Source organism: Kogia breviceps, chromosome X (assembly GCF_026419965.1).
Source record: "Kogia breviceps isolate mKogBre1 chromosome X, mKogBre1 haplotype 1, whole genome shotgun sequence".
Taxonomy (NCBI): Eukaryota; Metazoa; Chordata; class Mammalia; order Artiodactyla; family Physeteridae; genus Kogia; species Kogia breviceps.
Genome location: NC_081330.1, coordinates 89,527,452 through 89,538,688, shown reverse-complemented (window position 1 = coordinate 89,538,688; position 11,237 = coordinate 89,527,452). Strand labels below are relative to the sequence as shown.

General features: G+C 54.2%; 1 protein-coding gene across 17 annotated transcripts in view; it reads right to left on the bottom strand.

Moving 5' to 3' along the window:
- Positions 1–3,555: 3,555 nt before the first annotated feature.
- Positions 3,556–11,237, bottom strand: part of KDM5C (lysine demethylase 5C) — a 31,767-nt gene continuing 24,085 nt past the window's right edge. For 5 of the 17 annotated variants that reach the window (XM_059051299.2, XM_059051303.2, XM_067023954.1 and 2 more), the window contains 12 exons: positions 10,354–10,535; positions 10,140–10,264; positions 9,864–10,011; positions 9,134–9,239; positions 8,058–8,416; positions 7,299–7,437; positions 6,621–6,800; positions 6,326–6,463; positions 5,543–6,142; positions 5,196–5,265; positions 4,858–5,057; positions 3,556–4,749 (listed from right to left, as the gene is read on the bottom strand). In XM_059051299.2, coding sequence (XP_058907282.1) covers positions 4,390–4,749; positions 4,858–5,057; positions 5,196–5,265; positions 5,543–6,142; positions 6,326–6,463; positions 6,621–6,800; positions 7,299–7,437; positions 8,058–8,416; positions 9,134–9,239; positions 9,864–10,011; positions 10,140–10,264; positions 10,354–10,535 — 2,607 coding nt within the window. In that variant the 3' untranslated portion in view covers positions 3,556–4,389. Of the gene's footprint in view, positions 4,750–4,857; positions 5,058–5,186; positions 5,266–5,542; positions 6,143–6,325; positions 6,464–6,620; positions 6,801–7,298; positions 7,438–8,057; positions 8,417–9,133; positions 9,240–9,863; positions 10,012–10,139; positions 10,265–10,353; positions 10,536–11,237 lie in introns of all 17 variants that reach the window. The other 12 variants (XM_059051302.2, XM_067023956.1, XM_059051296.2 and 9 more) reach the window with 5 other exon arrangements.

Genomic DNA, 11,237 nt, shown 5'->3' with positions numbered 1-11,237 from the left:
CAAGGAACTAAGTCCTGTCAACAGCCACGCACTGAGCTTGGAAGCAGATCCTTTCCCAGTTGAGCCTTGGGATGACTGCAGCCCCAGCTGACACCTTGATTGCAGCCTGTGAGAGAGCCTGAAACAGAAACCCAGCTAAGATGTACCCAGAGTCCTGACCTACAGGAACTGTGAGATAAATGTCATTGTTTTAAGTCATTGTTTTGAAGTAATTTGTCATGCAGTAATACGGGCAGGCATGGAGGTTATGTACAAGTTCAGCATATGGACTTCTACCTACCAAAGCTAATCTGGCTATAGCACTGCTGAGGTCCCATCTGCCAATAGCAGAGAGCACTGAACCCTTGCTATGAATTATTTCCCGGGGGCAGACTGATTACTTTGGAACCCTTCTCTCATGCAGCACAGGCTGTAGGTTCACAGAGATTTAACGGGAATCCCAGCTCTGCCAGGCTGATATTGCCTGAGCTAGACGTGTTCTTCGTGGAGTCTGTTTCCTGTGTTACATGACAAGGACTTTGTGAAATATCTCACGTGGAGCTTGGCACCCAGAAAGGAGTTCACAAGAGGCTTTTCCCTTCCTTTTCCTGGAAAGTGTGTGCCCCAGGGGCAGGGAATCCATCTGTCTGTCTCCAAATCCCTTTTCCCCCATCATTACAATTTCAGGGCTTCTGGGAAGCATGGTCAGTGTCTACCCCTTCAGGGCCCCAGTGACCATGGACCTCAGACCCCAGGCCCCACTCCCATGGGGTAGCTAGTGCCCTTACCAATAAGCTTTATGCACTGCAAAGAGAACAGAGTGAGACTCCAACTGCTGTTTCTGTCTCCCTCCTTCTGAGCCCAGACTGCAGGCCCCTGACTTGAAGTGGGGCCAGAGGACTCAGGCCTGGGCCTTGCCTTCCCTCTAGGAACTCCCAGTATGGGAACTTGGGGGTGGGAGAGTGTTTCAGGCACCACCCAAGGCACAGTGAGGGCACTAGAGAGGGGGAAGGGGTTGGGGGCAAATCCTTAGAGGAAGTGATGTGTCTTCCCATCCCCGTGTCACCTGCAGACTCAGGAGCCATTCTGAGGGATATGGCAGCCTCTGGGAGAATGCAGCAGCAAGGCAGTGTCTCTACAGTAGGAAATGACTTGAGGTGAAGATACTGTGCTCCCCCAATCCTTTTTCTCCCCATCTCCCACTTATCTGGGCTCTCCCAAGGCAGTCACTCCTCCCTTTCTAGGTGAGTGTCTGGGGAAGGGGGACAGATCTGCACACAGAGCAGGCTCTCTGGAAGATGCCACATTTGATCTGGGTCTTACAGGATGGCGGCCAGCACCACTCCTGCAGAGCTCCTGGGATGCACATCACTGAGAGATGGGGCAGGACAGTGAGAAGATGGGAAAGGCTGTCTGGAAACCAGTGAGCCCCTTACTCTGGAGGACCTTAGCCTGGGCCTAGTTCTTGAGCCTGCTGGAGCTGCTGTAGGTCGTAGGCACCCTCTTCCTCTCCTGTCAGGCCACGTCTCCTGGGGACTGCCTCGAGGTGGGAGTGGTAATGCAGCGTTCAGACTGAACCCCTTCCTGTCCCTGTCCCAGCTCTCATATCCCAGTCTCCTCTGAGGTGGTCTCCAACCTTCTTTTCATGCTCAATTCCATACAGGTGGGCAAACAAAAGACCAGCCTTTCCCCGTGGACAGGGGTATCCACTGGCCCCTGCCTCCCCTTACTTGCACAGCCCAGTGGCTCCTGGCTGGACTACTGAAGGAGGCAGGGCTGAGCCAGAAATCAAATCAAAGCCCATCAAAGGCCCCAGCAATGAAAGCTGCTAGAAGTGGGTGAGCTTTCTTACTCACCACTAGGCTCCCATTAACTGGAAACCTCGAGAAGGGGAAGAGGCGCAAAATGAAACCACTGAGCATTCAGATGAGAAGGGGCAGAGTGGCAGTGTACTGGGGCTCCTGGGCTAGGCATCAGGGCCTGGCTATTAGCCTTTAAGCCCTCTGTGCAGCACCTTAAGAGAAAGGAAAGCCCTTGCAGAGCCCAGCATGACGGGAAGCTGGTGGGCTGGCTTAGCAGGGCATCAGTGCTTTTGCTTCCTCCTCTGTATCCTATCACGAGCAGACTCTGAACACACATTAAGGACTACAGAGTGGTTCTTAGCCTTTGGAGGGACACGGATCCCTTTATGAATCTGATGCAATGTCTTCTTGCCAGTAAAACAGATGCATGCAAACCCCCATAAAAACACATAAATTCTGGTGATGGTCTCTGACTTTAGAGACCCTAGTCACCCTCATTTTAAAGACTTTGGGTCCCAGGAAGGGGAAAAAAAATCTGTATTTAAAAGTGAACTCACCTTGAAACCATTATGCTAAGTGAAAGAGCACAGTCCAAAAGTATCACATATTGTATGACTCCCATTTATATAAAATGTCCCAAACAGGCAAATCCATATAGATTAGGTGGTAGCCTAGGAGTGGGGGACCAGGGGAGAGGGGTGATGCTTAAGGAGTGTGGAGTTTCCTTTTGGAATGGTGAAAAATGTTCTAAAACGTTTTGCAGTGATGATTACACAACTAGAATATACTCAAAGCCACTGAATTGTATACTTTTTTTTTTTTTTTTTGTGTGTGTGTGTGTGTGGTATGCGGGCCTCTCACTGTTGTGGCCTCTCCCGTTGCGGGGCACAGGCTCCGGATGCGCAGGCCCAGCGGCCATGGCTCACGGGCCCAGCCGCTCCGCGGCATGTGGGATCTTCCCGGACCGGGGCACGAACCCGTATCCCCTGCATCGGCAGGCGGACTCCCAACCACCGCGCCACCAGGGAAGCCCTGAATTGTATACTTTTAAGGAGTGAACTGTGTAGTATGTAAATTGTATTACAATAAAGCTGCTTTTAAAAAGTGAACTCGGGGGTTGTAAATTACCATACACCTAGCTTTAGTCCTCATTCACAGAGGCAGGAAGAAACCTCTGCGGTAGAGAAAAACCAGGGAAGGGTCCCTGGAAGACCCAGCATACGGGTACAACAGGAAAGCATTCCAGAACGAGATTACATGGGGGGTGGGGGAGTGGTGGTAGTGGTGTTAGGGGCACCAACCCCCTGTGCAGTCGAAGATCTGCATATAACTTTAAAGCCAGTCCCCCATATCATCCTCGGATTTGACCCACCAGGATAGTACAGTAGTATATATTTATTGGAAGGAATCTGCGTTTAAGTGGACGTGTGTGTGTGTGTGTGTGTGTGTGTGTGTGCACGTGCGTGCGCGCCGAGAAACAAAACAACCCCTCTGGATAGACTGGAAGGCATAAAGTTGGAGGAGGCTGCGGCAGGAGTTTAGTGAGAGGTGCCAGGGCCTATCTGTTCGGAGATGGGGAAAACTGGATCGGGGTAGAGTGGGAGACTTAGGATGTCTTGCCCATGGTTAAGGAGAACCTGGTAGAAGTCAGTTTCAGAACCCAGAGCTCCCTGGCTTCAGCCCTCATGCTCCCACCAGCACTGCAGCTCCTCCACTGACAGGTAATGGAGACACTGTTCTCCCCCACCAAAGAGAAATGCACTACAGAAACATGTTTCCAAAAAATGTTGCTAAGGGTTTTATTTCTAACAAGAGGAAAATAATAAAATAAAATTAAAATAGGCTTCAGTTGGAACCAAGTTTCTTGTTTTGCTTTTTTTTTTCTTTTGAACAAATTAATTACACACCAACAATCTTCTTTTATTACAACATGAACCCAGGAGGAGGAAAGGAGACAGGGCAGGAGGACATGGAGGGAAGATCAAGGTGGTAGTGAGGACAAGCACCAAAAGCTTTCTTCAGATCACAGGGAGCCCTGCTCAGCTCCCCAACCAAACTTATTTAAAATAAAAAACTGTGAGCACAGCTATGTGAAGTTTCCTCCTCCTGGGTGGAACAGTCAGGGAAAGGGAGGAGAAGGAGGCAAAGGGAGGAGGGAGGCAGGAGAAGGGGGGAAGGAGGAAAAAGAGTGAGAGAGGGAGGTGAGGTTAGTGTAGCATGGCCTGGCGAGGGCCACAACTGGGGAGAGAAGGGAGAGGAGATTCCCCCAGTTTGCATATGCACTGGCCGTGTCTCTGGAATGGTGCCGGCCCAGCCCCAGTCACCCCCCTGCCCACCTGCCCATCTGTCTATCTGCCTCAGGTGTCTGGGAATGCTGGTTAGAGGCTATCAGGGAGGGGGACTCCAGGGGCCGGCCCCCAGGAGCTGAGGTCTGAACAATACCTTGGAGTCAGAATATAAAAGTCAAGGGACTCGGGGACGGGCTGGGGTGGGGGGGTGGCCATCCCCCCCTACTCGCCCACCTCCCAAGAAGCAGGCCTGATGGTCAGAAAGAGGATCCTTGAGGCCAAGGGGTCTCTGTTGGGGTCTGTGCTAGGCTCAGCCACTGTCACAACTGTTGCTGAGGTGGCTGCTGCGGGCAGGGCACGTGCAGCCGGGGAGTCAAAGTGGAGAAAGGGGCCGAGGAGCCTGAACTGGCCCCTAGTGCCGGCTCCAAGCCATTCTGGTTCTCCTGGGTGTCGGGGCTGTCAGTGGTGGGCAGGGGTGGGCCCTCACCCCCAGTCTCCTCCTCCAGCTCCTCCTCCTCCTGGGCCTCCTCGGCCTCTGGCCCTGAGCTCCGTACCCTCTTTGGCTCTAGCTCCTCTCGGGCTGGGTCATCGCCCTCCCCACCCCGATCCACCTTCCGCCGCCGCCGCCTCTCCAGTGCCCGGCCCCGTGCTCGGCTCCCATGGCGCTCTGCCTTCTCCAGCTGTGATCACCAACGGGCAAAGAGAGGTGCGGGACAGTGGTCAGGCCTGGGCTCCCTGCCTGCTTGGCCTGACCTCACATCCCTGCCAGTGATCCCTCCTCTCCTCACCTCCAGAAGTGTGCGGATCCGCTCCAGGTTTGGAGGCTGCCCAGCCTGCAGCAGCTGCCAGATGCTGTGGTTCTCATCCAGGGTCACCTCAAGCAGATCCCCCTCCAACATGAGTTCCTCCAGGGGGGCCCGAGTTGCCTCAGGCAGCTCCAACACAGGGCCAGTCAACTGTGGCAACAGCGAGGACAGCAGCTCCAGGTCTGAGGGGTTGTGGGGACAAGCTGGGTTAGAGGCTGCTCCCGGTTGTACCCCCCACAACGACAGAGCCGAGGACCACATGGGTCACTCTGGTGAGATCCAATAAACAGCCTACCCACACCTAAACCTACCTCTCTTACCTGAGCCCTCCCCTGGGGCTACCTTCTCAGGACTGGTCATGCTGTCTCCATTCTCCAGCAACCCCTGCACCTGCCAAAGAGCAAGGACAGGTAGCGGTAACTAAAGAACCAGGCCCGACTGCTCCCCCACAACCTCAGACTTGGGACCCTCCACCTCCAGGAGGAGGGCAGACACAGGCTGCCAGCATGGAGCATTGCAGGGATCTGGAGAGGAGGCAGAACGGGGCAGGGAGTCCAGGCCAAAGGAGACCAAATGTCAGAGAGCAGGGACAGGGCTGGAGCCTAAGTAAGGGCGAGGGCTAGGAGACAGGAATTTGAGGGCAAAAGAGCTGGGCTGTGCAGCTCACCTTAGGCATATCCTTGCCACTGCCTTCTCTGAGAGGGTCAGAGGCAGGGGCTGAAGGGTAGGTAGGGGGCTCCTCGGGCCTGGGTTCAGCCTGCAGCCGCTGGCGAAGCTCGGCCAGCCGTCCCAACAGAGCAGTCACATCCTCAGAGGCCAGAGCCTGCCTGGCACGGCCTTGCCAGCTGATGGCCCTCTCTGTGAGGCACTGCAGGGCCTCACCCTCAGGCAGCCGCACAGGCAGTCTCTGCAGCGCTACCAGCAGTGCCAGGATGGTCTCCAGGCGTGGGCGCCGTGAGCGCATGCACAGCGGACACAAGAATTTGGTGTCCCACTCCCACCAGGCCAGCAGTGGGGATGAGGTGGGACTGGGCCTTGGGGAACTGAGGAGGCGGGGTACCGACACACATCGCCCATGGAACCAGTCCTGACACAGGTCACACTGCAGAGCTCCCACCCCGGCTGGCACCTGCCCACACACACAGATGGAGGTTGCAGAGGAAGCTGTGGTCGATGATGCCAGTGGACTGGGCTTGGCGGAGTTGGTGCGACGCAGCTGCAGAATTCCCTCCTTCTCCTTCTGTTCCCCCTCCTTGAAGGCCACGATCTGCCGTGCCCAGGACAGGGGAGGAGAGGTCAGCACCCCAACCCTCCTTCTCTGGCATCATGAATACCCCACTCCCAAACCAGAAGAACTGAGGCCCAGGGAGCAAGCGGTCTGCTCATGGCCACCTGGCTCAGACACTATTGTCACCAGGCTCTTCTCCCCATCTGGGCCCAAGCTCCTTACCACAGAGCCTGGGTCCCTGAGGTCCTGCGCAGACAGCCCCAGCAACTCTGTGTCAGATTTGTACAACCCCAGCTCCTTCTCCATCCACCGGCTGCGCTTGGTGCTGTCTGAGCCGGCGTCTGCACATGGGCAGAGCACCTGAGGCAAGCAGACAGAGGAGGAATGTCCAGGCTTCCCCTCACTCCCACCCCCTCCCTCCCCTGCCCAGCACCCCCAAAGCCCCACTCATATGAGCTGTCTCACAACAGATGGACCAGAGGCAGGAGAGGCTGTGGGTCAGGGTCCTAGGCCTCACCTCCAGCAGAGTGTAGCAAGAATTCTTCTTGAGAAAAGTCTTGGAGGCCTTCTCCCTCCAGGAGTGCGCCGTCAGTACCTGCAGCTCTAGCTGTCTCAGCTCCTCCAACCCCACAGGTAGGTCCCGGCCAACAGCCACCAGGCCCTCCAAGTCATCCAGGCAGGGGTAGTGATCACCATTCTGGGACAGGGGCAAGAGAAAGCTCAGTTCAGCTTGCCAACATCTATGATGCTACTCTGTGCCTGGCCCTGAGCTGGGAAGACAGACTGAAATCACAGTCTTGAGGCAGAAAAAACAGGGATCATCCTAAGGAAGGCACACCCACCTGGCTCTCTCTTACAACTCCTACATCCATTGGCTCAGCCTCTGGATATCCAGTCAGTCCCAAGGACCACCAGACTAGTTATTTTGTTGTGGTTTGCCTCTTCTATCTTCCCTGCCCCCCACCATTCTCATCCTAACCAGCATCCTATCTTCCCTCAGGCCAGCCTTGCAACCCTTCTTCACACTGCTCACCAAGCATGTTTTGCCTCCTCACGATGTGCTGTGACCCCGTCCTCTCTCTAGCCAACCCAACTCAACCCAGCAAAACGCAATGTATGCCATCTCTCCCAGCTGGACTGAAGGTGTTGGGTGAAGCGGTGGTGGGGGGGTGGTGGGGGGTAACAGGGTCCTCACTTGGATCTCGTCCACATCAGCAATCCAGGCCCGGGCCTTAGCAAGAGCCTCCTTGAGAGCCTGGATGTTGGGCAGGTGAACAGGGATGTTTTCTGCCTCATGAATTATGGCCTCAAGCGTGGCTGGTGGATGCTTCTGCCTAAAGGTAGGGAAAAGAGAGGCCTCAGTGTGGGGTGGTCTGCCTGACCAGAAGCCCAGCCTGACTTCCAGATACAGCAGTATGAGCCCCTGGGGCTGCTTCTTGGGCCTATTTGCTTGTATTTTGCCTACGCGTGGCTGTCAGCCCCTGCTTGCTCCAGATTGCATGCACCCAACTTCTGCCATACCTCCATGCCTCTGCTTGTCCACCAGTCTGTCAGCCTGTTGGCGGTGCCTACACACAGAACCTGCAGTATTAACCTGGTGCTGCAGTTTGTCAGATTGTCCCATGCATGGTGTCTTTCTACTGACACCTGTCCATCTGCCTTTTGGTACTTGTGCTTGTGAGTGTGTGCACACATCAGCCTGTGGAGCTAGTCCTCTATATAGCTCTGTATCTGTCCATCTCTGCTTCTCTGTAAGACTATCTCTGCCTCTACGTGTACTACAGAGTTAAAAAAAAAAAAAAAAAAAAAAAGATAGGAAACAAAAAAGGCGAGGATAGTCAATACACCAACACAGGAGTCTGGTGCCCAAGGCCACCCATGGGAATCATCTTCAGCTTCTCTGCTAAACTTTGAAGGTTGCGGTAGAGCAGGGAGGGGAAGAAGCTAGACCCACCTGGCCTCCAGGCAGAGATGGGCCTTCTCCTCCCAGCGTTCAGCAATGGTCAGTAGCTCCTGCAGTTCAGCTCGGGCCTTGTCCACAGCAGGGCTAGGGGCTACACTGGCACCCGCGACCAACAGTCCCCGCATGACAGCCAGGGTGCCCCTTCGGGCTGAGGGGGCCAGTGTGCGTTTCATCTCATCCAGCCATCGCGCCTGTTCCACCTGCCGCTGGAGCTGCTGGGCCTCAGGTACCTCCACCCCCAGCTGCCGCCCTCTCTCCAGCAGGGACTGCAGGAGCCCCGGACTGGAGGGTAATGAGGCCAGGGCCTCACGGGCTTCAACCTGGTAGGCTTCCACCTGTTCCAGAATACCCTACCAGAACAAAGATAAAGAACAAACTCCTCAGCAGGGCTCACACAGAAGTCCCACCACCACATACCCCTGCCCTACCTATCTTCTCACCCTCCAGTATTTGCGAGGAGAGCCTAGCACGGGCTGGGCTCTCTTCCTTTGCCAGGCCCTAGCAGTGGTTCCCAACACTCACTGCCCGATAGAATACCCTGTGGCATCTGTTAAAATGCAGATCTCTGGGTCCACTCCTTGAGATTCTTAATAGGGGTTGGTCAGGAGCCTGTGCTTTATTTAAGTCCCCAGAAGAGTTTGATGTATAGTATCAGGAGACCCTCTGTCCTAAAAATGCTCTGCTATGCTTGGCCTTCTCACAATCTCTACACTCATACTGGTGTCCACTGCCCTCTCCATCCCACTTCTCTACCTTCCTGAACTCGACTCAGCTTTCCAAGCCCACAAACATCCTTGTTACTTCCTTTCTCCTCTTCCACCTCCACCAGGAAACCTTCCCTTGACTATGCATCCTGTACCTGTACCCAGTCACCTGCCCCTCAAATCCCATTTCTAAGAGGCAATTTGCTAAAAACCCGTTGCCTCCTACCTCCCATTATTCTCACACGTGCATCCTGTCTTGCCCAAATACTTGCAACTTTTGAAAGAAGCCAAGAATGGCCTGCTGCTCAGGTCCCCCAATCCCCGCCGATCCCTCAGCAGCACTTCAAGTCCACCCTTCCTCACCTTGACATCCCCAATCTGGTGCATGGCACAAGGCAGGTTGTTCATCTGGTCCAGAAAGGCCCGGAGCTCAGCCAGGGTCATCTGTAGACCAGCCACCCTGTAGGGGCTATGGAGTTTCACATGTAGGGTTTCAAGTCCAAACCCAGTCCCCTCCCTCCATCTCTGTGCTAAGGCCCAACACCTTTCCTCATCCCTGCCCACCTTGACCTGTCATACTTCACAGTTCCCCACAAATGCCGAGGTTAGAGGGGGGGTTTTAAGATACATGCAAGTTCATATGATGGGGGGAAAGAATTAGAAGAGAAGAATATAGTATATATTTGGTGGGGGACGCTTAGAAATTGATAGTAACAGAAGCTGGACAATTTTAGTCCATCTTCTACTGTGAACTCTATGATCAGTTTATGCTTCTGTGTCCTCTTCTTGTCCCTAAACCTCCCACACCACCTCCCTGCCCACAAAATCCCTCGGCCTGTCTGAAATCAGTACCTTCAGGTACTGATAAAAAGAAACATTCCTAGCTTTCTTAGCACTGAGGCACTCTCCTCCATTCTAGTTGCCTGGCCTCCTTGCCCTCCCCAATGCCTCCAACTGCAGTGCTTGTCAGCTTCCTGCTGATGTCATCTGCCTAATGGTACTCCGAGTCCATCCCTCCCCCCCACCATAGTCCTTCTCCTAGGTGCTGGCTCCACAGCAGGCTACCTGTGCCCAACGCCTCATGCTGCCATACCCAGCTTCCTGGCCGCTGACCAGCCCCAGAGCCCGGGACACGCAAGCCTCTGCCTCGCTCAGGCAGTTCTTTAGTCGCTGCAGCAGCTCACTGTTAGGAAATCTCCGCTCACGGGCCTCAGACTCTAGTGCCCTCAGCTCTTCAAGGCCTGGAGAGAGAATGAGAGCAGCAAGGAGTAGGCAGTATTGAGTAAAGGCAGAGGAAGGGGGTGGGGGAGTACAGAAGAAAAGGGAATAGAACTTGCCTGTGGAGTCCCTCCGTCCCCCCATCACTCACTGCGCTTCCGCCCATCCTCCACCTCCAGGGCCACTCGCACTTTGTTGGCCCAGGTGTCAAAGGACTCAGCCCGGACCTTCAGCTTATGGAGCATGGCAGGGAGCTCATCCAAGGTGTACCGATATCTGGAGGAAGAGGGCAGGGAAGAGCACATCTGGCCCAGTTCTGCAAACCCCTCCTCAGCCCACTTCCTCCAGGTAGGCCCCCTGCTCACCGCAGGTACTGCCGGCTACTGGAGCACTTGCAGAGGTCATTGATGTGGGAAAGGCAGACAAGGCCGTCTGGGCAGTCATAGCAGGCTAGGGCTGATAGAAAGCACGTGGTCTTGCACTTGATGCACTGGCGCTCATCATCCGGGAGCAGCTCAAAAGCCTCTCGCTCAGCTTCTGTGATGCCCTGGGGGTGTTCATTATATAGAACAAGAAGAGGGCTGCAGAAACCCCTAACTCATCCACCACTGAGCCCCACAGTAGACTCACTGAGCCCCACATTAGACTCAAATCTGTGCTAAGAGCCGTGGGGTAGACAAAACTCCACAGAGCACACTGCCTTTGTGAAGTCCAAACTTTCAAAGCTGGGGGAATCACATGAAGCAGAGGAAGATCAGCGTGGGCTGAGAGGGAAAAAAAATCAGGTAAGATTCAGATCAGCAGAAAGGACCTTCGGGGTGAGAGAAGGTGAGGAAAGTGGTGGACCAAGGCACCAGAGATGGCAATATGTGGAAGTGGCCAAGAGAAGTGCCATGTACTAGGGAATAATGCTAGCTTCCAGGCACTCAGAGCCCACTGTGATCCAGGCACTGTGCTGGCTGCTTTATCAGCACATGTGCTGCACACACATCTATAACTTAGAGAAATAAACTCTACGTGCTTGTGTTCAGTGTTTAAAGATACAATTCCCACCCCCCCCAAAAAAAAACATGGCCTCCAAACCTAAGCCAATGACTTTATCTGTTGATTAGATGAAGAAAAAGCAATCCCTTCCAAAAATGGAGGAAAAACCAGCTATCTTGGAGTAAGTGAAAGACAATATAATGCTATACATTATGGGCAATTTTAGGGATTTTAGAGGGAAATTCTGATTCTAATGTTTTTGTCT